This window comes from Megalobrama amblycephala, linkage group LG8 (assembly GCF_018812025.1).
Source record: "Megalobrama amblycephala isolate DHTTF-2021 linkage group LG8, ASM1881202v1, whole genome shotgun sequence".
Lineage (NCBI taxonomy): Eukaryota > Metazoa > Chordata > Actinopteri > Cypriniformes > Xenocyprididae > Megalobrama > Megalobrama amblycephala.
The window spans coordinates 17,452,968-17,480,458 of record NC_063051.1 but is presented as its reverse complement, the minus strand read 5'-3'; the positions used below and the strand labels follow the sequence as shown (position 1 = coordinate 17,480,458).

At 36.1% G+C, this 27,491-nt stretch overlaps 1 protein-coding gene across 1 annotated transcript in view; it reads right to left on the bottom strand.

The window, feature by feature from the left end:
* Positions 1-9,855: 9,855 nt before the first annotated feature.
* The window catches only part of tprg1 (tumor protein p63 regulated 1), a 33,405-nt gene continuing 15,769 nt past the window's right edge, over positions 9,856-27,491 (bottom strand). Inside the window, exons 5-6 of the mRNA XM_048199724.1 lie at positions 16,016-16,169; positions 9,856-10,680 (exon numbers count right to left, since the gene is read on the bottom strand). Coding sequence (XP_048055681.1) covers positions 10,486-10,680; positions 16,016-16,169 — 349 coding nt within the window. The 3' untranslated portion in view covers positions 9,856-10,485. The remainder of the gene's footprint in view (positions 10,681-16,015; positions 16,170-27,491) is intronic.

Sequence of the window (27,491 nt, the reverse complement as noted above, 5' to 3'; positions counted from 1 at the left end):
TCTGTTTTTTCATTATACTGAAAAAAAAGGATAATATATAAAATATTAATATATTATTAAAGAAAAAAAACACCTTTTGTGTTTTACAGAAGAAAGACAGTCATACAGGTTTAGAATTATATGGGTGAGTATATAATACATATAATATTTCCATATATTTGGGGCAATTTTTCCTTAAATATGTAGATCTTGAACCATTAACAATTTTTTTAACAATTAACAGAATGTTAACTAACACGGGGCTGTCTGTGATCTTTGCATGTCAAGAGGTTATACGTCTTCAAAAGAAAAATCCAAAAGAAAAAAAATGGTACGTAATCATAAATCATCTTTTAACATTTAGAGATTAATGAAAATAATTCATGGCTGTAAACAAAATGACAGGGGCTATTATTTTGCAGTGATGACGCCAAACCAGCAACTCAGCAATGGTGTCCTGACATTTTTGCCATAGCTATTGTTTTCCATGATCTGAATCCAGGGCGTGCTCCTCTCTCCCCTCTACATTCTGCATAGCTGAGAGGGCTAGCAAAGTTGAGTCTTTTCCAAGTGTCCCATTCCCCGCTACGTTTGAAACCACACTCCAGACACAACACTGACAGCTGAGGCAGAAACAGGGGGGGTGAGGACGAGATAAATAAAAACAAAGTATCCCTATCTGCATCGCCTGCCCCGGTACATGCTAACACACAGCTGTATGGCTGACAGATGGAAAGAGTAGAAAGCGAAAAGGAAAAGGTGGCTGGGGTCATTAGGCATAATAAATGCCACTGGACGGTATAGTTGGCAACCCGAATTCCGCAAACAGGTGCCTCGTGTTTACTGAACAAACAAGCAATACTCTGAGACACTGAGACGGAGTGGCACTAGTCTGACCTGAGGCACTGCATCTCAGAGCACTTAACACTGTGACTTGAAATTCACCAAGAAATCAAAATGCACAATTCTTATTTTTTATGGAATATTGCAGTATTTCTTATAAATTAATTATTAATTAACTTTTAATTAATGTGCCTTTGTAATCTTTCATTTAAAAAACTTCCCCTCCGTTATGTAGCAACTTCTCTTCTCTGATGAAGATCACATGAGATCACAGCAATAGCAAACCACAATGATCCAATCAATTCCCAGTGGACAAAATCAAGTCACACCCTACATTTTTGTCTTTAAGTATACGTAGCTGTTTCATGTTGATTTTAAATCTTACAACAGAAACTGGCTTCCATACAGAAATGAGCGGTTATTCTGTTTTCTGTGAGCATACAGAACTTTACATACAGCACAATTAATGATGGATATATAATTTCTTCTCTAGAGCCTCAGATGTGACCTGAGTAAGTGTTTGTTGGAAGCTACAGGCAATGTGCAACGTCAGGCTGGCGATTGACTGTTTGTATAGTATTACTCGCTCCAGGCATGCTGTGTTGCGGTGGTGTTAGACGGGTCATGTGGGGTCATGGGTGTCTTGAAAGTTTCAACTCTTCTCCACCCTCAACCACTTTGCCAATCAAATTCCACTCAAGGGCAATGGGGAGTCTTTTTTCATATCACAACAAAAACCTAAAGCGGCTGTCTAGAGGACACGATTTACCTTTCCGCTGACGCTTGACCTATTAGAAGACACAAAACCCTACAAGTCAATACATATGCCATACAAACACACTGTCTCTCATCTTAAATGATATATACAAACTATCATTCAAAGTTTTGCGGCCAGTAGGATTCAAAGGAATTCTTACTTATTGAGCAATGACACATTAAATTGATCAAAAGTGAAACTATAAAGACTTTTTTTTATTTTCAAATAAATGCTGTTCTTTTGAACTCTCGATTCATCAAAGAACTTTTGATGCGTCCTTGATCAATACAAGTATTATCACAGTTTCCACTAAAATATTATGCAGCACAACTCTTTTCAACATTGATAACATTAAGCACCAAATCAGCAGAATAGAATGATTTCTGAAGGAATACTGAAGACTGGAGTAGTTATGCTGAACATTTAGCTTTTAAAATTACAGTTTATTAAAATAGCAAACAGTTATAATTGTGGTAATATTTCACAATATTACGGTTTTACCGTATTGTTCATCAAATAAACACAACCTTGGTGAACAAATGAGAAAAACTTTTTAATGTTTTTGAAAAAAAGTCTCTTATGCTCACCAAGGCTGCATTTATTTAATCCAAAATGCAGTACAGCCGAGGGCGTAGTTTTGATATGAACATAGTGGGGGTTGAAGTGTGAAGTGTTTTAGCGGGACATGCTCCCTTATGAGATTTATACTTTTTGTTTATTTTTGCAAAATGGTCTTTTGTGGTATCATCCTCACATTGTATATTGGGGGAGGTTTGGGGGAGGGGGGTTACCTCACCCCCATCACTCTCACAAACTACACCCCTGAGAACAACAGTAATATTGTAAATATAAACTCGAGACAGATAGTAAAATACAGCACTTCTATGTCAACTTTTACCCATTTACTAAACATGGAAAAAAACAAAAGCATGTCAGTTTGTCAGAGCCTGTGATTTATTTAAAAAAAAAATGATGGAAAAAAAAAAAAAGATTCTATAGCCATGGGCAATGTCTTACCTTTTCACAGAAGAATGCAGCTTGAACCTCTCTCATTATGAAACTTCATGATGATTAACTGAGAACTCTGTGTGCTACATGTTACCCACAAAGTACCCCACACCTAAGCACGGGGATTACTGCGGATGTTTATACATCCAGTAATATTCAAATACATATAGGGCTACTACTTTTTCATGAATCATACCGATATGGCTCTTGATAAGGTTATATAATGACTGTTAAGGGCTACATTGATGGCCTCAAGCTAGAATATGTATAATAACTTATTTGTCAAATGTCTTTAAAAGACATAAAAGTTCAAAGATGCGTAGACTCATTTACAGTTTAGCTTGGAGTAACAAGATAACAGTCCAAAAGTTGTTAATATACAGTTGCAAGAAAAAGTATGTGAACCACTTGCAGAATGTGAAGATGTGAATAATTTTAACAAAATAAAGGAGATAATACAAAATGCATGTTATTTTTTTAGTACTCTCCTGAGTAATAGATTTTACATAAAAGATGTTTACATATAATCCACAAGACAAAAAAATAAATCGCTGAATTTATTTAAATAACCCCATTCATAAGTATGTGAACCCCTGATTCTTAATACTGTGTGTCGTTACCTGGATGATCTACTGAGCTCTGTTCTGTTCTGTTCAGAAAAAATCTCCAGGTCCTGCAGATTCTTCAGTTTTCCACCATCTTTTGCATATTTGAACCCTTTACAGCAGTGGCTGAATGATTTTGAGATCCATCTTTTCACACTGAGGACAACTGAGGGACTCAAACACAACTATTAAAAAAGGTTCAAACATTCACTGATGCTCCAGAAGAAAACACGTTGCATTAAGAGTCGGGGGGTATACATAAAATGCACAGAATTTAAGAAATCTAATCACACTATTTTATGCATTTAGAACATTTTCCCAAATCAGCCTAGATTATGCAACAGGCTAGATTATTCACTTTAAAAATATGGACAATTTAAAGTTTCTTGTAGGTGGCACATGCGCCCCTCTTGTTTATTGGGTGATTTTTTTTTTAACAAAAGACAACTGAAAAAGAGCAATTATCATTCAGCCTCCATGGAAACACTGCTTTACAACACACAACACCGCAATTACAGGGATGACATAAATGTGCTTACAAAATGCAAGAAAAAAAACAGAAAGCAGACCACAAAGAGCTCAATTCACTGAAGTCAAACTATGAAAATGGCACTTATGAAAAGCGATATGATATACAATACTGGTCCGTCTGCTTTATTTCACCATTCCCAAGTGGAATCAACCAAGTGGATTCTGCACACTCCAGTGAAGTGAAGGTGATATATCTTGCCACCATGACAACAATAATAACAAGGTTTATTGCTAATATGGACACTCCCATCAAAAAGAGCAATATTATTTATCTTTCACTTATCCTCTTGTGAAATCCAACTCACTTACACAGAACAGTGTCATCACTCTGTTTTATTCTGTCTCTTTTTAAATGGTCTTAGTTTATTTGGCATATGATCCAAGGTTTACTCCGTGGATCTTTTACGAGCAGAGGTGGAGATACCATGGATGAGAAGCCATTGCCTGAGGAGACAGCAGTGCCTGATCCTGGATTGCGAGACACGTCCCCAAAATTTGTAGGAAAAGCATTAACCCTTTAAAGATTAAAATATAAACCTTCATGTTGAGAGCTCTGCATTATTACGTTAGAAAAGGTTGGTATCATGTACAACACTAACAGTGTAGTGAAGAAGCAAGCCATAAGCTTGTACTGTTGTAAATGGATATTGTGGGAGGTTGATGAATGGAAAGAATGCACATATTCGCAGAGCTTCTGGTTTGGGATCTGGTAGCAGCGTACGCTGTGCCATTGTACAGCCTACAGAAATGTAATCAGATAAACAAGAGATTAACACGTAACATCTGCCAGACCAGAGGTATGGTGTACATTCTTTAAGTCTGCATTCTCCACATGTACCGGTCATGGGTGCAGATCCCACTTTACAGTGGGCGCTGCAGAAAGGTAGTAAACAATGAAAATCATATCTATGATTTTATTGTATAAAGAAATTATTCAATTTATTCAAAAAATGTGCATTTTGCATGTTTTCTTGCACATTCCAATGTGCACTGTGTAAGCATCTTGAAGCGTCTTCTCTTCTCTTCTCTTCTCTTCTCTTCTCTTCTCTTCTCTTCTCTTCTCTTCTCTTCTCTTCTCTTCTCTTCTCTTCTCTTCTCTTCTCTTCTCTTCTCTTCGATGACAACCTATCACTCACATGAGTCACAGCCAGTGTTGGGTCAGTTACTCTAAAAAAGCAATTATTTACTAGTTACTAATTACATATTCAATAGTGTAATTAGATTACTGTACAAATTACTCTCTCCAAAAAGTATTTAATTACTTATTACTAATTACTTTCTAAGTCCAATATATCAACCTTGACGCGTTAATAAATGATAAAAGGATAGACATGAGACGGCTCTTTTAATTATTTCAAATAAATAATATAAAACTACATAAATTATTCTGGTCACGCTTATGGTCCAATTCTCACTATTAACTAACTATATGTTTTGTTTTATACATTTTTGCAATATTACTTGAAACTGTCTTTACTAACTGATAAAAGACTATTTATTAGGTGCACTAAAAGGAATAAATGTAAATATACATCATCTGTGCACGAGGTAGGGCCTTAAAAACATCAGCCAATCGTTTACGCGATCATCACGTAAACGATTGGCCCTCTGGCTTGTCAATCACTGCCATTATGTTCCTTGTGAGAGACGTGCGCGGATTGGCCCTCTGGCTTGTCAATCACTGCCGTGACGTTCCTTTTGAGAGACGAGCGTGGCTGCGCGCTCCAGTAACTTTCCACACTCCACAGGCGCCGCATGCAATGTTTTTGTCAGGAGACAGGAGTAACAACTGCAGATTATGAGTTACCTGCGGTGAGTCCGACATAATGAATCCAATAACATGACACAGCAAATGCTGGTGGTAAACACTCGTGTTCCAATACTCCTGCATGAGTTTTGGGAGGCGTTCCCTCGAAATGAGCTGTGAAGGAGGGGGGTTGTTCTTACGCATGCGCTCATTTCAAAAACTCACTAACAGTCTTTGGTTTTTCAGTCGATGAAAAGATCCTCTGTATCACCTTTAACTACGACTTTTGCCTCAAACTCCTAATTACTGCTTATTAATACTTAGTAAAGTAGTTGTTAAGTTTAAGTATTGGGTAGGATTTAGGTAAGGATGTAGAATAAGGTCTTGCAGAATAAGACATTAATATGTGCTTTATAAGTACTAATAAACAGCCAATATCCCATTAATATTCATGCTAATAACCGACTAGTTAATAGTGAGAATTGGACACTAAACTTATGTGTTACCATTATTCTTATTAACTCACCAAAGTATTTAAAGTGAGAAGGATACATGAAAACATGCATTTTTTTTACTTTAAATTTTGATGTTAAATCCACTATTGTATTATATATAATTGTTCTACAGTCTATACACCATATTTAGTTCAATTACTTCAGAAGTAACTAATTACAGAAAAAATGAGTAATCCCTTACTTTACTTTTTCAAGGGAAATGTAATTAAATTACAGTAACTAATTACTTAGTTACTAGTTACACCCAACACTGGCAACACTGGCAAACCACAATGATTCAACAATCCAATCAATTCCAGGTCGACAAAATTAAGTCCCATCCTATATTTTTTCTTGTTCGAGAAGCTGTTTTACTTTAATATATGTCACAATAGAGAAGAAAAGACTGTTGCAACTTCCTTTTCATGCCGACTTTAAGGAAAGACACCACAGCTGAATAATAAAAAAATAATATCACCATAATTCCCCAGATAATTAATCACAGTACTGTCACAAGCTCTCTCACCACCACCACGCAACGATCACAATCACAGTCAGAGTTCTGATCACCCATAAGCATATATCAACCACCAAATAAAAGCACAAAATTCAGTTCAGTTAGTAGTCTCGAACTAGGAAACAGACTCATTACTGCGATCTCCTGATCTTCCATACCTTCTCTCCAGCGAACTTGCCTGTTATTCTCCCTCGTGTTTCTCCAAGTGTGTTGTTCACTTCTGCTATACTCACCTGCATTCCATACTCCACCAAAATACTGAGGTGCATGTGTGCTCCAATGGTTTACTCTACAGCCTGCATCTGTAAGAGAAAGACTTTCATTAATATCATTCTATCATCCATCACATGCAATAACCAGAATTTACTCACCTGTTTGTTTCTGCATCCACTGTGTGACCAATAAAGTGTTTTAGGATTAACTTACCCTCTCACTCAATGTGTGTATCCTGAAAAGTTTTCTGAAATGTTGTGTTTAAATATGCAAACAAGGCATTGTCTCAGTAAATATGCACTGATTTGCATGCATTTCAAGACCAGAGATCTGTTCAAAACCATCTGTTACAACCATTTTCAAAATTCTTGCTGACATAATGGAGTTAAAGGTTTTTACAAAGGGGATTTTATTATATTAGGCAGCAAGCAACATTTTGTCCTCAAAGTTGATGTGTTAGAAGCAGGAAAAAATTGGCAAGTGTAAGGATTCGAGCGAGTTTGACAAGGGCCAAATTTTAATGGCTAGACGACTGGGTCAGAGCATCTCCAAAACTGCAACTCTTGTGGGGTGTTCCTGGTCTGCAGCGGTCAGTATCTATCAAAATTGGTCCAAGAAGGAACAGCGGTGAACCGGCGACAGGGTCATGGGTGGCCAAGGTTCATTGATGCACGTGGGGAGCGAAGGCTGGCCCGTGTGGTCCGATCCAACAGACGAGCTACTGTAGCTCAAATTGCTCAAGAAGTTAATGCTGGTTCTGATAGAAAGGTGTCAGAATACACAGTGCATCGCAGTTTGTTGCATATGGGGCTGCATAGCCACAGACCAGTCAGGGTGCCCATGCTGACCCCTGTCCACCGCCGAAAGGGCCAACAGTGGACATGTGAGCATCAGAACTGGACCACAGAGCAATGGAAGAAGGTGGCCTGGTCTGATGAATCATGTTTTCTTTTACATCACGTGGATGGCCGGGTGTGCGTGCATCGCTTTCCTAGGGAACACAGGATGCACTATGGGAAGAAGGCAAGCCGGCGGAGGCATTGTGATGCTTTGGGCAATGTTCTGCTGGGAAACCATGGGTCCTGCCATCCATGAGGATGTTACTTTGACACGTACCACCTACCTGAGCATTGTTGCAGACCATGTACACCCTTTCATGGAAAAGGTATTCCCTGGTGGCTGTGGCCTCTTTCAGCAGGATAATGCGCCTTTCCACAAAGCAAAAATGGTTCAGGAATGTTTTGAGGAGCACAACAACATGTTTGAGGTGTTGACTTGGCTTCCAAATTCCCCAGATCCCAATCCACTCAAGCATCTGTGGGATGTGCTGAACAAACAAATCCGATCTATGGAGGCCCACCTCACATCAGGACTTAAAGGATCTGCTGCTAACATCTTGGTGCACAGCACACATTCAGGGGTCTAGTGGAGTCTATGCCTCGATGGGTCAGGGCTGTTTTGGCAGCAAAAGGGGGACCAACGCAATATTAGGAAGGTGGCCATAATTCTATGCCTGATCGGTGTATATTCATTCAGTTGACAACTTCCCAAACCATTCTTTCAGTTCTCAAAACGAAGAAAGGTTTAACACATTTAACCAGTTTTCACACACATTCCAATTCTCATTCATAAAACACAATCACAATATAATTAACTCAAGAATCACAATGTGAACTGAAATATCACACATTTATTAATGAGTAAACATAATGTTGCAAAACTGATGACACCCCAATCAGAATTTCAGGATAATATAAATAGGAGCACATGTGATTATGTGCTTTAAGCATAGGGTGTTTATTTTCTACTTACACATAGAGTATAATTATAGTACACAGTAAAAGCACTTTGGATAAGGGAAATTTCACTTTGTACAGTAAAGTCTGTAGCACATGTTGTACACCCTTTGTCAAATTTATTTGTAGCCAATTTTTTTTACATGTTGCATGCTGTATTTTTGCAGAACTGAGAAATGACTGCCTAAGGGAGGTAGAAAAAGTCTTTTGTCAGAAGACCAAGAAACAGCTATAGTACTGTATACTGTAATGAAATTTGGCCAAAGGTGCAGAGGATGCTGAATTTATTGTCTACTCTTCTACAGTATTGTGTTGCATACCAAGTTCATATTCATTTCTTTGGTATTCAAACTTTTGTAGTGCCTTTCATCTACTCTATGACACTTTACAGTAGGGTAATAAAAATAATTATTTTCCTAAAACTCGTATTTTACTGTATCTGCACTTTTTCATTTATGTTGTAAACTGTAATAGACTTTGAGCTGCAAAAGCATTGCTGAATCCCAAGTGGTTTTTGTTATAGTGTTATGAATTGATCTCACTAGTGTTCTCTAGCCACGAAAGTCTGTGTATTTGTTAGGTTTTATGTGTGATCTGAGGTCAAAGTTTGATTCTGACAAAAGAGAATTTGTTTTTGACTGAATATTTGACTTTGAAATGGAAGTTTAAGGTTTGTACAAAGTTTGTAGTTACGAGATTGTTTATAGCTGTGAGAAATGTTGAACTGTTTCATGAACTGTTAGTAATTGAGAAAAACTGTAATCCACATTCAGTGACTCTTCCACACCATGTTAACTAAGGTGGCCACACTGCTACCAGTTTTAAGGGGAACAATTTGCATTTGTAAAATATACATGCTTTATACTTGTTTTACATGTTTCAAGCTTGTTGACTTGGGGGCACTGGCCCCACCTAAGAAATGCCCCATGCATCAAAACAGTGCAAACTAGTCAGATAAATGAAGCACAGCTAAGGCACACTTTTGTTTGAATCTAATTGCAGTTAATGAAAATATACTGTTTCAGCACAAATGAAGCATGTTTCTGTTACGTAGTCTAAGCGTTGGTGTAGGCGGATGACTGGATGATGAAGACGAATGCAAAATAAACGTTAAGAAAATGAAAGTAAACCATAGCCAAACTCAGGACACGCATTAACGACAACCAACAAAAAGAACCAAAAACACAGGAACTAAATACTCAGCCAGACAAGGTAATGACAAACATCTGAATAGAATGACTAATCATACAAGTAATCATGACAACTCATAAGTAGCCAGAAACTAGACAAAGGAAACTAATGAATACAAACTAAAAGTCCATGAAAATTAAACGAAGAGCAAAAATAATAGAAAATTTGTGACAGTTTCTGTATTACCATTTATTTTATAAAGGCTTTACAGTTTGTTTGACATTCTGTTGTAGAAACGTACCAAAACCACTGAGTGAATGTTCTAATTACACAATCAGGGAAAATCCAGTACTGCATTCTGATGCAGTAATAAAACCCTAAACCATCAATCAAAAATGAATTATTTACTTGTATGCATCAACTGGCCTTTAAGAAGCATTGTGATGAGGTAGGATATCAGCAAAAGAAAGAAAGAAAGAAAGAAAGAAAGAAAGAAAGAAAGAAAGAAAGAAAGAAAGAAAAGGCACATTACAAGGTTTCTGGAGAGAAATAACATACCAAATATATTTCTACACAGGAAGTCGTAGGAGGAGGTACAACATACTTTGTATGCTATGACACAACCCAAAGGAAATGCCTGATTGACATTGTTATTTAAAAAGATTTTGGGGCTAATATAACTAGATGAAACTGAAAGGTTTGATGGACATTAACAGTATAGATAAATGTATTTTAGGAATATAAATGACACATTCTTCTTGATTTAAAACATACGAAATTATCCCAAATAAGTATAAATTACATGCTTAGCTGGTGCATGAGAATTACTTAGTGCAAACAATTATTGGAAGACTCAATGTGCCCTCAGAAACCGATATTGCCTCGTGCTAAGCAGTAGCCCAGCTTGTTTTGGTTGCCTATGACAGACATCAGACCCACGTATGCTTCGATTAGAATGGGTTGATTCAGCACAAGAACCCCGTTAGCTTTCCCAGGTACAGGATTCTTGCTGTGGGCTTTCTGCGCTGCCAAAGTCAGCTCCTCCTTGAAGTTTTGAATCTAAATGATGAAGAAAAATTTGAAGAAGTAATTTATTCAGTACTAAAACACACAGCAAAGGCATCTTTTAAATGCGTATTTAACACAACTCATGTTTGTCAGACTGGCGGGTTCTGCTTGTCAAAACATTCGTGTTTATGTTTTCACTTTTTTTATCAACTGTTCTTCATTTTCGTTGAACCTGCTGTTCACCTCAGTAGGCGGGGTGGAATGTGAGGAATGGGAATGTGACTGTGGGATTAGACACCCCCGTAGTCCAAATGACTGGTTATGCGATCTGTGAGGTCACCTGCATAAGACCCTTCGCTCACACCTTGAACTACACATACTTAAGGGCAGCAGATTGTCCTGGGCCTCCCACAGCCACACTGAGTGAACCAGGGACCAAAACAAATCTAATTTAAAAACGCACTTTTTTGAAAGTGATCTTTCTATACAGACTTGGGCTTTATTTCTTGTTTATTGTCTTAAATCAGGGTTTCTGTTTATAAAAATTAAGGACTTTTTCTAAACCTTAAATTGTCCACAGGCCCCTAATTCCAAAATGATAATGACATAATAAGAGCTACTTCAGATAGTTCGCAATGACAACAAAAATATAATAGAATATCAGTTTATCGCCATATCCCTTGCAAAAAAAGAAGAGCTTAATTGTATTGAATGTGCACCTCAAATCTTAAAAGCACTTTTTTTATCCTTGCCTATAATGTAATTAAATTTTAAATTATTATCATTTGAAATCATTATGTTTTAGTAATTTTTTGTCATGTTTTAAAGAAATGCACTTATTTTGATATGTTGGATAACATACTTCACATGTAAAGTAACTGCAGTGTGTTACTCAATATTATATTTAAAGTTAATTTATTTAAAAATTTACTAAATTGCAACATCATTGCAAATGTGTAATTAATTACACATACATAATATAATATATAAATATAATATAAATACATTACATACAAGTTTCAACACAAATTACATTAAAGCACATTTTAGTTTCCCATAAATGCTTGTCAGTACATTTAGCAGTACACTTTAAATATATTTCAAAGGCAATAGAGAAATTATAAAATTACATTTAAAGATGTACTTAAAAGGTCCCGTTCTTCGTGATCCCATGTTTCAAACTTTAGTTAGTGTGTAATGTTGTTGTTAGAGTATAAATAAAATCTGTAAAATTTTAAAGCTCAAAGTTCAATGCCAAGCGAGATATTTTATTTAACAGAATTCGCCTACATTGAACGGCCAGTTTGGACTACATCCCTCTACTTCCTTCTTTAATGACGTCACTAAAACAGTTTTTTGACTAACCTCCGCCCACAGGAATACACAAAAAAGGGGCCGTGGTCTTGTTGCGCTCCCACGGAGAAGAGCAAGAGTTGCGTTTGTAGAGTGTGTTTGTCGCCATGTCGTCGAAACGCTGTTATTTTCATCCCGCAGTCCAATCACCTTTGTTTGGCCTTCCCAGGGACGCTGTACTTAGAGATCAATGGTTACAATTTATGTTTAACTCGGTTCCCGAAAATTATAATCCACATGTAAAACTATGTGCAGCACATTTTGCTGAGGACAGCTTCCTCAATCTCAATCAGGTTAATGCCGGATTCGCACAAAGATTATTCTTGAAAGATGGAGCAGTTCCATCTTTGTCTGGAGAAGGCGTTGTTTATGGACCAAGCTGCTGTCGAATCACAACACAGGAACCGCTGGCACAATCAGAACTCGTTACGTATTTCTGAAGGAGGGACTTCATAGAACAAGGAAGTCATCAGCCCGTTTTTATGACAGTGGAAACAGCGGTATACAGATAAGTAAATTATGTGAAAAATACAGTTTTTTTTACACGCGAAACATGAACACATGTTATATTGCACACTATAAACACAATCAAAGCTTCAAAAAACCACGAAAAACGGGACCTTTAAGTCATATTTAAGTGGGTCAAAAAAGCTCTCTAGTTCAGCTAATTTCAGCTAATATCACTTTAAAGCTAAAATGTAAGCTATAATATATTTTCATTTATTGCAATTAACATATAATTAAGTGTCTGGAAACATTACGTTCCGTTCGCACTAAAGTATATTCTCTTAAAGTGTATTAAAGGGTTAGTTCACCCAAAAATGACAATTCTGTCAATAATTACTCACCTTCATGTCGTTCCACACTCGTAAGTCCTTCGTTTATCTTCAGAACACAAATTAAGATATTTTTGATAAAATCCGATGGCTCAGTGAGGCTTCCATTGACATCAAGATAATTAACACTTTCAAATGCCCAGAAAGGTTCTAAACACATATTTAAAACAGTTCATGTGACTACAGTGGTTCAACCATATTGTTATGAAGCGACGAGAATACTTTTTTGTGCGAAAAAACAAAACAAAATAACGACTTTATTCAACAATATCTAGTGATGGGCGATTTCAAAACACTGTTTCATGAAGCTTTGAAGATTTACAAATCTTTTGCTTGAAATCAGTGTTTTGGAGTGTGTATCAAACTGCCAAAGTCATGCCCCCCAGTGGTGAACCACTGAAATTTCAAAACGTTTCGAAACACTTAATGACATAACCAGCCTTGTTTACTGAAATCATGTGACTCTGGCAGTTGTTGAATAAAGTCGTTATTTAGTTTTGTTTTTTTGGCGCAAAAAAAGTATTATTGTCACTTCATAACATTAAGGTAGAACCACTGTAGTCACATGAACTGTTTTAAATGTTTTTAGTACCTTTCTGGGCATTTGAAAGAGTTAATTATCTTGCAGTCAATGGAGGCCTCACTGAGCCATCGGATTTTTATCAAACATATCTTAATTTGTGTTCTGAAGATGAATAAAGGTCTTAGGGGTGTGGAACAACATGAGGGTGAGTAATTAATGACAGAATTTTCATTTTTGGGTGAACTAATCCTTTAAGTACTTTAAGTACATTAAGTACTTTAATGTCCAGTACAGTCCAAAAGTTTGGAACCACTAAGATTTTTAATGTTTTTAAAAGAAGTTTCGTCTGCTCACCAAGGCTACATTTATTTAATTAAAAATACAGTAAAAACAGTAATATTGTGAAATATTATTACAATTTAAAATAACTGTGTACTATTTAAATATATTTGACAAAGTAATTTATTCCTGTGATGCAAAGCTGAATTTTCAGGATCGTTACTCCAGTCTTCAGTGTCACATGATCCTTCAGAAATCATTCTAATATGCTGATTTGCTGCTCAATAAACGTTTATGATTATTTTCAATGTTGAAAACAGTTGTGTACTTTTTTTTTTTCAGGATTCCTTGATGAATAGAAAGTTCAAAAGAACAGCATTTATCTGAAATACAAAGCTTCTGTAGCATTATACACTACCGTTCAAAAGTTTGGGGTCAGTAAGAATTTTTATTTTTATTTTTTTGAAAAGAAATTAAAGAAATGAATACTTTTATTCAGCAAGGATGCATTAAATCAATCAAAAGTGGCAGTAAAGACATTTATAATGTTACAAAAGATTAGATTTCAGATAAACACTGTTCTTTTGAACTTTCTATTCATCAAATAATCCTGAAAAAAAATATTGTACACAAATATTTTGTACAATTGTACACATTAAATGTTTCTTGAGCAGCAGATCAGCATATTAGAATGATTTCTGAAGGATCATGTGACACTGAAGACTGGAGTAATGATGCTGAAAATTCAGCTTTGCCATCACACGAATACATTACTTTGCGAAATATATTCAAATAGAAAACTGTTATTTTAAATTGTAATAATATTTCACAATATTACTGTTTTTTACTGTATTTTTAATTAAATAAATGTAGCCTTGGTGAGCAGACGAAACTTCTTTTAAAAACATTAAAAATCTTAGTGGTTCCAAACTTTTGGACTGTACTGTATACTAAAGTGTACTTCTTTTTCGCAAGGTATAGACAGACATAAACAAAAGAGGTTACTTTTATATGCATACAAAAATGAACTAACAAAAAAAGAAGATAGTCATATACACCTAGGATGGCTTGAGTGTGAGTAAATCATAGAATGATTTTCATTTATGGGTGAACTATCCCTTTAACACGTCCAGGTGGAACTAGCGAGCCTTTCGTACATTAAAGGATTAGTCCACTTTTAAATACACTTTTCCTGATAAATTTACTCACCCCCATGTCATCCAAGATGTTCATGTCTTTCTTTCGTCAGTCGAAAAGAAATGAAGGTTTTTGAGGAAAGCATTCCAGGATTTTTCTCCTTACAGTGGATTTCAATGGCTACCAACAGGTTGAAGGTCAAAATTACAGTTTCAGTGCAGCTTCAAGGGCTTTAAACGATACCAGATGAGTAATAAGGGTCTTATCTAGCGAATCGATCGGACATTTTCGAAAAAAATACAACCGTTTATGCTTTATAAACAAAATATTGCCTTGAACGTACTTTCCACTTCCGCATTCTTCATAATGCTGAATGTCCTACGCCTTCCCTATTCAAGTTACCGAAAAAAACGAAACTGCCGCCGCGTTCGTTCCGTAAGTAGAATAGGGAAGGCGTAGGACATTCAGCGTAAGCGTTATGAAGAATGTGGAAGCGGAAAGTACGTTCAAGGCGATATTTTGTTTATGAAGCATAAACGGTTGTATTTTTTTCGAAAATGACCGATCGATTCGCTAGATAAGACCCTTATTCCTCATCTGGTATCGTTTAAAGCCCTTGAAGCTGCACTGAAACTGTAATTTTGACCTTCAATCTGTTGGTAGCCATTGAAATCCACTGTAAGGAGAAAAATCCTGGAATGTTTTCCTCAAAAACCTTCATTTCTTTTCGACTGACGAAAGAAAGACATGAACATCTTGGATGACATGGGGGTGAGTAAATTTATCAGAAAAAGTGTATTTAAAAGTGGACTAATCCTTTAATACTTATAGTCAGTAACTTAGTCAATTTATTTATGCAGGAAATTTCCACTGAACCCATTTGTTTTCGAATGACCCAAGTTTGAGAAATGCTGCCTTAAGTAACCTTGCCTCAAGCATCAAGTTGTTATTCACTGAAATCTTTATCATGTAGTGAAATAAATATTGCACCATTAATGTTAACTGAACACGTAATTTCTTCCTAAGTCGACTTCCAAGAAATTGTGCATTCGTACTCCACCTCTGCAACTCCTCTGGCAGCTTCTGTAATACTCACAGTAACAGCATTTGAGAGTGGGCTCATTTAACGGTTGGGTTTTGTTGTTACTAAGTCTGATAGTTTGACTAAAAAAGGAGAAGAACTTATAGAAATGTGTCAGAGGTAAGGAATGAGACCTGACTGTGATAAACGTATTCTGTGTGTTGCATTAGTACTCACCTCACACAGGCGACCCAGCTGCTCACTGGCACCCTTGACAGGGTGATAGGTAAATGTAGAGAAAGGATAGTCAATAGCAAAAGGATTCCAACGGGACGTGAAAGATGGTTCTCTGAGTTTATCCCAAAACACCCGCACACCCTCACCTTCTCTCCTGAAAAACACACACATATCGTAATGCTTGTATGCTGGAAAACAATGTCAGATAAACGATCACATTGCTAGAGAAATCTACATTTACACTAAACTCTACAATGGACTCTAATAGGAAATGCTATAAGAGTCCACAGAAAAGTTCAGAGAGAAAAAAATAAAAATAAAAATACTAAAAAAAATAGAATAAATAAATAGTATATATTTTTCTAATTCTGTTTATTTATTCTATTTTTTTTTTACATATTTCTATTTATTCTATTGTTTCTATTTATTTTATTTTTCCTATTTCTATTTATTTATTCTATTGTTTCTATTTCTATTTATTTATTTTATTGTTTCCATTTCTATTTATTTATTCATTCATTCATTCATTCATTCTATTTATTTATTCTATTTTGCTTAAGCATGCACAAAATGCACTCAACTGTACAAAAACAGGAACAAGTGGCACATGTCTTTTGTCGCTACATCTGTAAGCCCTTACTACTAACAAGTGCATTATCTGCTCAGTGATTCACAATTTCATGCTTTCAATTAGGTGAGCTTGACCCCAGACCCCCCAGCTTCCCTCTCTGCCAAAACTGTCACCATTTCTCTTCCTTTATGCACAGGCCAATGTAATGTTTGCTAAGCTTAGAGGCAATTCCCTCCACTCATCAGATTTTCTTTCATCGCTCCTGCCTTTCTCTTTTGCCATTTTAAGTAAATAGGTTTTAATGAAAAGCCTTGAGGGGATGTCTTTATTTTCCAGGCTGATGAAACCTCAGAAGACAAGAGAGCGCCTGGCAGCAAAAACAGGGCTTTAAAACCTCCAAACATTCACTCTTTGAAATGTGTTGGCACCCTTCCATATTTTACAAGCATCTTTCACAATAGACTATGTACCATTTCTCCATCAGTCATGGTATGAAAGGCTGTGATTTCTACAACTGTCCATGCAGTCACACTAAGAGACATTCTTCATTTAACACCAATTTGTAAGTATTGCGTCATATAGTGGTTCAACAAAATAAATTAAGCAATAAATAGTTTTCCCTGTTAATTTGAGTTTTTGTCCTGCTTGTTGATTGCTTGGTTTCTATTTCCGTGTCAGTGCTACAGGTAGCCCCACCCACAGTGAAATGTCATTGGTTTAAAATCACATTCCTCGTAAATGTATATTAAACGTTGAATATGTTCTGATTGGCTGTTACTGTGCCACATCACACAGCGTTTTTGCGTTTTCACCAGAAATCTGATGCATCATGCATGGTTACAATTTTCTGAACGAGGAAGTATAAAAAAAAAGATTTCACAGTTTTTTACTTGTTTACAGAATGATTAGTAACCAGACAGATCTGTGAAATCTAAGAAGTTCATGAAAGCTAGCTTTTAATGGAATGAGCTTGGTATAAATTCAACTTCAGGAACTTTCTATTATAGACAGAGTTTTTGAAATGGAAGTGAAAGAAGTTATGCTTCACTAGTGACATTTGATAAACGAGTGGCCTGAGAAAAACACTTCTTGTGTGTCTCGCTGAGACTTATATGCCCTTCAGCACAACACCATGGCATACATAACCAGTGACCTAGCAGTCCTCCTTCACTCTCATACAGACAGACTGGGCTCCAGCTAAAGTCAAGCATCTACTGTAATCACTACAATGTTTAGCCGCAGGAAGTCTTTTTTGTTTTTCTGAGCTGATAGATGGATACATCCTTTTGTCCTCCACTTGAATTAAATATTTCAAAATTATGACACATAGTTCTTGCATTCTGAAAAAAAATGTCACCTAAAAATGGTAACATCTAAATAACTGGTTTAATTCAAGTTCAATATATTGAATAGTATTGCTTAATTAATCTAAATGGGCTAAATCAGGTAGAAATAGCTCTTTAAAAGGTAACAATTGCAGGTTATGATTTTTATGCAGTTTATGCAGTCATAATCATATGATTTTAAGATATTATTTATGTTTGACATAGATATATTTAATCTATGTCAGTGGTTCCCAAACCGGTCCTGGAGGACCCCCAGCACATTTTGTGTATCTCCCTATTTCTAACACACATTTCAGGTCTTGCTGTCTCTACTAATGAGCACGCGTTGAATCAGATGTGATATATGAGGGAGACATACAAAATGTGCAGGGCTGGGGGTCCTCCAGGACCGGTTTGGGAACCACTGATCTATGTCACACATATACTATTAAGGGAGGATACATGAGAAAGAAACGTAATACAACTTCATTTACTGACAACATGCATTCTAGACATTTTTAAATCAATTATTATTCTCAAATATTATAATAATTTTCATTATGCTTTTGCCAAAAATGTTTACCTTTTACCTTTTTGTTTTATTCAAAATGCTATATTCTGAGGACACTGTATGTCATATGTCATACTTTAACTTTAATTTATTTTCAATAAAATTGAAATAATGTTCTAAAAGTGGAAATAAACTGCGAACGAGTGTTTAATAATATTAAAAGTGTTTATTGGGTAGGGTTAGGGGAAGGTGTAGGGAGGGTTTTTATTCTCCCAATAAGGCAGCATCCATTTAAAGGTGCCGTAGAACATCTTTTTAAAAGATGTAATATAAGTCTAAGGTGTCCCCTGAATGTGTCTGTGAAGTTTCAGCTCAAAATAACCCATAGATTTTTTTTAATTAATTTTTTTAACTGCCTATTTTGGGGTATCATTAAATATGAGCCGATTTAGGCTGTGGCCCCTTTAAATGCTCACGTTTCCCGCCCACGGAGCTCGCGCTTGCCTTTAACAGCATAAACAAAGTTCACACAGCTAATATAACCCTCAAAATGGATCTTTACAAAGTGTTCGTCATGCAGCATGTCTAATAGCGTAAGTATAGTATTTATTTGGATGTTTACATTTGATGAGTTTGATACTATGCTCTGTGGCTAAAGTTAACATTACACACTGTTGGAGAGATTTATAAAGAATGAAGTTGTGTTTATGAATTATACAGACTGCAAGTGTTTAAAAAATGAAAATAACGACAGTCTTGTCTCCGTGAATACAGCAAGGTTATTATAGTTTTGCATTTTTATTTCGTTTTGACTTTTTGTTTTCAAATTCAGTTTAGTTTTAATTAGTTTTTAAAGTGGGTTTGCTAGTTTAGTTTAGTTTTTATTTTTTGAAAATGCTTAGTTTTAGTTTAGTTTTTATTAGTTTTAGTGTTAGTTTTAGTCTTTTTTTGTAATTTGGGTTATTTGTCAGGGGCAAGATTCAAAAAGGTCAGAAAAAGTATTGTGTAATAATAACATAAACATCAAACAACAAAAACATCATACAATTTTAGAAAATATTAATTCAAAAATAAAACCAGTACATAAAATGTACATATGGGCACAAATATGTAAACAGTCTCAACACTCCGCAGTAAGTGCAAAATGTGTAAGTGACATGTGCCAGTAAAAAACCTAAAGAGCCAACAGACTAAAGAAGACATACATCAGGGTATCTGCAGATATGAACAAGTTAAATTTAAGACTTTTTAAGACCTTTTTAATACCACCTTTCATGAAATTTAAGACCAAACCTGCGATGGAAACACTGTTCAGCTAGAGATAAAAAAAGAAAAAAAGCAGGAAAGTCTGACCCTGCACCCAAGCCATGCCCGGCACCTTTTTTTTTTTAAATAATATATATTTATCACATTAAAAGATATGTCATATATTGTAATAATGCATATTATTGTTCTGTAAAATTAAAAAGCAGCATTTAATAATCATGATAATAATTAATATAATATAATATATTAAATGTATTAATAGAATTGTTATTATTAAAGTACCTGCGAAAAGTTTGGAAACAATTATTGATTTTAAAAATCAAAAAGTCCCTTCTGCTCACCAGGGCCGCATTTATTTGATCAAAAATACAGTACAAATAGCAACATTGTGAACTATTCTTACAAATAAAAAACGTTTTCTATATTTTATAAAATGTAATTTATTCCTGTGATCATTTTCAGCATCATTACTCCAGTCTTCAGTGTCACATGATCCTTCAGAAATCATTACAATTTGATTTGATGCTCAAGAAATATTTCTAATTATTATCAATGTTGAAAACAGTTGTGCTGCTTCATATTTTTGTGGAAATGGTGATTTGTTAGTTTTCTTTGAAAAATAGAAAGTTCAATGAAGAGCATTTATTTGAAATTATTACATGTATTTATCAAATATATTATTTATTAAAGCATTTATTAAATAGAAATATTCTGTAACATTTTTAATGTCTTCACTCTTCACTCACTTTATCACTTTAAAGTATGACGAATTAAAGTATTAATTTTTCTATTTTTTAAATCCTACCACAAATGTTTAAATTGGATTTCCACAAAAGTTAAGCAGCAAAAACTGCATTTTAACACTGATAATATAAATAGTGAATGTTTCTTGAGCAGCAAATCAACATTTCTGAAGAATCATGTGACACTGAAACTTCTCTTTGCAAACAACAGTATTATAAACAATTCTAATGACGAATGTTGCATTCCCAAATCCAAATTTAAACGTCACAAAGTAGCATTTACAGTGAATCGAAAATGAAAACACACCACTGTCTGTTACAGCAAACATGCAGCGTCAGACGCGTCATTTTTTATATAATTACATCACAGCCGTTGCAAATTATATATTAAATTCTCACCACCATTCATAAAAAAGTTACCGAACAAGTCACACGTCTCAGTGCTGATTCTACTCGCATTTGGCGCGTTGCCCTATATTCATATGTCGCGTCTAAAAACGCATGGAAAACGCGTCGGCGCCACTTTCTCCTTTCCAAAGCGCTCGGGCGCTGCGGTAGCGTCTGCCGTTACTAAGCAACCATGAGCTGCGCTCTCCATGACGAGTTTGTTTCAGCAAAGGATATATGGATTTCCATTCCGTCGTTGACGTATTAAAACATAAAACATAACATGCATAAAACATATAAAACATCTTACTGACCTGCATGATTCACATGCGTCATGATTTTAGACCTAAAAAAAACGGAATTCCGTATATATTCCGTCGCATTACCGCAAAAGATCCATTAGATGCTCGGCGTGTGCGTACCGCTTTAATGCCCATTGTACCCAGTTTAAAACATTTTCTACAAACGTTGCAGTTTGCCTCGTAGACATTTACCGGCACCGGCCTTAACCACCAAGAGAATTCATCTTTCTCGAGCCATAAATCATTACATTTGCGCTTACCTAATAAGGCTGCCTGCTACCTCAATTCTCTCTGATGACGCAACGCAATAACTACCGCGACAAAAAAAATCTTCTGTCCAATGATCAGTCAGTCATTGGGTCTGTCAGACTATAGAAAGTTTTGCGACCTCAAGGTATGCTGGTCAGTTGTAAAATTGCGTCTAAAAAATACACAAAACCGGACGGAGACATTTCACTCGCTCGGTCCCATACGGAATTTAATACCTCCCTTGCGAAAATTCAAGACATTCCATACAATTTAAGACTTTTTTAGGCCTTAAAAACCGAAATTTGTATTTAAGACTTTTTAAGACTTTTTAAGACTTTTTAAGGATCCGCGGGGACCCTGATACATGAACCGCATGTAGCCTTTTCAATCCATTTTTGAGCCACAACAAGACATTTCTGTCAGATTGTCAGGGAGCTCAATCTGAGAAAAGAACATTACAAATAACAAAAAAAAAAAAAAAAACTTTAAATACAGCTTTTCAATTTTTTTAGTGTGTGTGACACACCTTCACAAAATTGCCAAAAAAATCTACCAAAAATCTACACATCTTGTATACAGAATTCACACCCTATACAAATACCACAGCTGTACAATTTTCACACCCTATACTAAATTTACAATAGCCTACTCGTCTGGATTGAAGCAGCAAACATTCAGTGTAAAGGCCAATTCACACCGCACCGACAAACGTCAACAAACTCGTCTGTTGGAGTTTGATCGGATCGGTGCGATACACCTGTTGGTGTTGGTCTGAGTCGGTTTTCACCGGACTGAACATGTTTAATCGGCGTTAGTTTGGTAGTCTGAGCATCCAACAAACGGCAACCAACTCTGACGTAATCTGACCTGACTACGAACCGTTGCCATGACGATGAGGCAAGTCCCCTGCAAAGACAGCTGTTTGATCGCGCCCGCGCCTCACGCACACGCAACAAAGCAGCGGAAATGTGACATCGCAGCTTGTTCGTTATAAAAAATAAAATACAGTTAAAAAAAAAAAAAAGAAAGAAAACATACAAAAGCTACAATAGTCCATAGTGCAATCCTTGCCATTCAGCAAGAGCACGTTAAGAGAGGTAACGTTAACCACCATGAGCAACGCAGTTTACCTTCAGTGACACTAAAACTCTGTAAACTTGATTTTTTTCTCACAGTAATTTTCATTTTGGGTGAACTATGCAAACACATTTGTATTGAAGCAGCAAACATTCAGTGTAAGAGTAAACAAATGACTATTTAATATTTGAATCACAGCTTATACAGTGTTTTGACATCGACAACCCAAGTGCATTTTACCTCAAACTTGCGACTAGTTAACTTACTACAGTAGCAATCGCTTCTCGCGTCGACATTAACACGCTGACAAAGTTATATTCAGAATTAAAAATATGTTTATACCACTTTTTAATGTGTGTTTGTGTAAAGGTGTTCACGAGATACCAACCTTTAGCGAACTTGCTTTCAAAGTCGAACACTCGTTCTCATGGAGACGCGGCGTGCACTGACGGGAGGGGCTCTGTGTGTGTGTGTGTGTGTGTGCGCGCGCGTGTATATGAAAGACGCAGGGAAAGGAAATGCAGCTAAACGTTATTTGCTCTATGAAAGACATTGATAAAGACGAAAACTAAGGACATTTAATCTATAATTTTATTTTATTTTAGTTAGTTTTGCCAAACACACATTACAGTTTTAGTTAGTTATAGTTTTTTTGTAATGCCTCGTTTTTATTTTATTTCAGTTAACGACAATGTTTTTCCCCACCTAGTTTTCGTTTTTTCGTTCGTTTTCGTTAACGATTATAACCTTGGAATACAGTAAGAAACGATGGTAACTTTAACCACATTTAACAGTACATTAGCAACATGCTAACGAAACATTTAGAAAGACAATTTACAAATATCACTAAAAATATCATGATATCATGGATCATGTCAGTTATTATTGCTCCATCTGCCATTTATCGCTATTGTCTTTGCTTGCTTACCTAGTCTGATGATTCAGCTGTGCACAGATCCAGACGTCCTGCCCTTGTCTAATGCTTGAACATGAGCTGGCTTTTGCAACTATTGGGGGCGTACATATTAATGATCCCGACTGTTACATAACAGTCGGTGTTATGTTGAGATTCGCCTGTTCTTCGGAGGTCTTTTAAACAAATGAGATTTATAAGAAGGAGGAAACAATGGTGTTTGAGACTCACTGTATGTCATTTCCATGTACTGAACTCTTGTTATTTAACTATGCCAAGATAAATTCAATTTTTGATTCTAGGGCACCTTTAATAATTTTAATAAATATAATCATTTACACTCTATGATATTATTGCATCCTGTTAATGTACAAAAATACTGAGGTGCAAATAGTATTTGCCAGTATAAAGTATAGATAGCATCTAATTACTATTTACTCTTATTGCAAAGAACTGATACTTTTACATGGTGTAAAAAATAATCTGTCGCTAGGCTATTTTCACTAAGTGTAAATAGCATCTAATTTCTATTTTCACTTAGTGTAAATAGCATCTATCACTATTTGCACTTAGTGTAAATAGCCGCTGCCATATTTTTATTATTTGAACATTCATGGATAACAGTATGCGGGTTTGAAACGACATGAGGGCAAGCAAATAATGACACAATTTTCATTTTATTTCATTATTCCTTTAACATTCAAAACAATTAATTATTGACTGAAAATCTTCCACTCCACTGCAGCTCTTATATGCCATTTTCTTTCAAACTGGCACATTGTGATCAGTTATGACACAAACCAAAAGTATTCCTATTATAAGGAAAATATAGATGAAAAAATGAAAAACTTACAGGTATGGAACGAAATGAGAGTGGGTAAAATAATTGATGAAAAAAAAAGAGCATTTGAGCACATGACCCTTTGTTTTCAGTGTACACAGAGGTGTCACTGCTTGGAATCTTTACATAAATATATAAATCCTTTTATGAATTCAGATGCATATCTTCAACACAAGAGAATCAATCCAAACATGTGCACAGTTGCTTAAAACGTGCGCGTTGCATTTCCAGGTGTGTCATATTTTGGCAAAAACCAACAGACTCCAGAACACACCTTAAGCAGGAGCAGTTCCTGCCAAACACACATACCTTAAAGCTACAGCGAAAGAACGACTCTTTAGATAGAAAAAACATAACTACAGGGCAAGGCTGTGTCTCCAGCTCTCCCGATGCTGCCTATGTTTACACTAACACTCTCAGACCTTGACAATGGCTGCTGAGGTCTCGCAGGCTACACCCTGCTGAATAAACTGTTGTGTTGAGAGAAAAAGAGAGGAAAGGTGATTACGGGACGGTACAAAGCCCGACTCAAAAAAAAAAAAAAAGGCTGAAAATTTGACTGTTTGTTGAGTATGTAAGGTTTTTTTTATGTTTGCTTAAAAGCGTAAAGTGTGCTTTTTGTGTACATGAGCAAGTACACACGCATACATCGTTTGTGCGAAAGCAGTTGTGTATTTTACTGTGTGTGTGTGAGTTGATCCAGATGATTCCAGAGGTAAGCTATCAGTACGCGAGGGCCAGTTGAGACAGGCAGAGGGCTGGGCTGCAGCAGCCAGCGGGCTGGGACATTCACTGTTTATGGTACAGGCTTGAGCTTTCACTGATCATTGCCACTCACTCCCTTACACACACATATGCACAGACTATTTCATTCCATCACTCTACATGATTGAGAAAGATTGAGAAGGGGAGGGAAAGGAAGGGATGAAAAGAAAAGGTGAAAAAGAGAAGGTGAAAAATGGATGCTAAGATCCGTCATGCATGACGCACAAACTTCCCTGAGACGCGTTACACACAGGAGTGCATTCCTAGAAATAAAGTCACAGTAAATTTGATGTTTCCTGCTGGCCATAAAATTGGAATAATGGCCAGCAGGAAACATTACATTTAGCGTACAGTACACTACATGTACTGTACTTGCAAGAATGTTTCTCAAACATAAAGATGAAAAAGAGTGAGTTTTAAAAATGTCAATTACAACAAACAAATAAAACAAAAAATATTGTTTCATAGTGCATAATGTTCAAACAAAGAAAATAATAAACATAGATTTGTAGTAAAATATCTAATTTTTGTAAAAAGGTAAAATAAAATTTATTTCTAAAATAAATATTTATTTATTTTTAATATTTACACTAGCCTGACTTCGTCATACTCATATTCTAGGCAGAATGTGAGTCTGATACTGCTCCATTGCACTTGAATTATGGGGCGTGTCTTAACCGAACCAGTAAAAAAAAAAAAACTCTGCACTCAATTGGATAGACCTACAACCAATCAGAGCAACGCAGTAAGTAACGTATGTTGAACTTGTACTTAAACTTTTGCCGAATCCCGTTGGAAGGACGGCAAACACATCTTTCCCATCGACAAATGCCTTGATTGCGGTTCTTTGTTCGTCTTTTAAAATTAATGCGCTGTCGATTTCTTTTATTACAGACGTGATAGCGGAATCTAAACATCTTACTTCTCCAGCTGCAGTCATCGTTGGTGAAAACCAATTCAACCCAAGCGCTCTTTGATGACGTGGGTGGTTACGTAACCGCAGATAGCCTGTCCATCATCGATTAAAGCCCGCCCTGGCAATTTGATTGGCTCGGCCTTCTGGGAGCCGAGCATAATTACTCCACAATGGATCGAGTCCAGACCGAACTTCCCGTCCAAAAAATGTTGTGGGCGGGGTTCGGCTGGCACCCAGGCTATATTTACACAGTTTTAAGGTCCAAATTGAAGTTTCAATGCAGCTTCAAAGGGCTCTACATGATCCCAGCCAAGGAATAAGGGTCTTATCTAGCGAAACGATCAGTCATTTTCTAAAAAAAAATCTAATTTATGTAATTTTTAACCACAAATACTCTTCTTGCCCTTCTCTGGGATGTGCCACGCATCGCATAATCATGTTGTAAAGGTCACAGGGGATGTAGGCGAAAGTACCGATGCAGTATCTCCAAAACCAATCCAGTGTCTACAAAGTCAAACGCCCTTTACAAACAAAGGTAAAACAATGATGTCGGACAATTTTGAAGTTGGAGGAGAAAATGAGTTGGAGTTTTTCATGACCTTTCCAACATGATTAAGTAATGCGTGGTGCATCGCAAAGCAGTGCAAGATGAGCATTTGTGGTTAAAAAGTATATAAATTATTATTTTTGAAGAAAATGAAAATCGTTTCGCTAGATAAGACCCTTATTCCTTGGCTGGGATCGTGTAGAGCCCTTTGAAGCTGTATTTAAACTGCAATTTGGACCTTCAACCCATTGTACCCCAGTGAAGTCCACTATATGGAGAAAAATCCTGGAATGTTTTCCTCAAAAACCTTAATTTCTTTTCGACTGAAGAAAGAAAAACATCAGGATATAACACAAATAAAACAACACAAATATTACAAAATTTGACATTAAAAAGTGTAAAAGTCACTCTTTTTTCGAAAGAAACACTGTCCAACAGCAACGTGCAGGTGAAGTTACGGGGGGAGTTTGCGTCTCTCGTGCCTCCCTTGATCACATAGAAATACAGCAGAACCCCTAAAGCGTGTGGTGGGTTTAATGGGGAGTAATTGAAAATGAATGGGGGAAAGTCACATAAGAGGAGGCAGTGCCTCCATCGCGCTATGATTGGATATGATCAGTTATGGATGGACATGATTGGTTCGTGCGATAAATCTCCCCTCGTTTTCGTGTGCGTTCTCGTCAAATCGGCCTGAATGAAGACAATGATGGCGTTAATGGGAAGAATAAATAAAAAGTAAGTAAACAACTGTCACTTAGATATCGCTGCTTTATGTAATGTCAAAATCAAACTTGAAATGGCCTGAAAACATGATGACTCCGGGGGTTTTTAGTGAGCAATCAGCGTGGTGAAACTGAAGACTGATTTTTGTGTCTGTGATCACAGACCAGTGTGTACAAGCTTGATGACTGCTGAAAATAAATAGACTATTAAAAAGAAAATCTGAACATTAGTTCACAATTTTTTTTTTTTTTTAAATTCTGAAGTGAACCAATCCTTTAATAAACTGCTTTTGTGTGAAAATATCATCTCATGTTATAAACTGACTGCCTGTCTATTATTT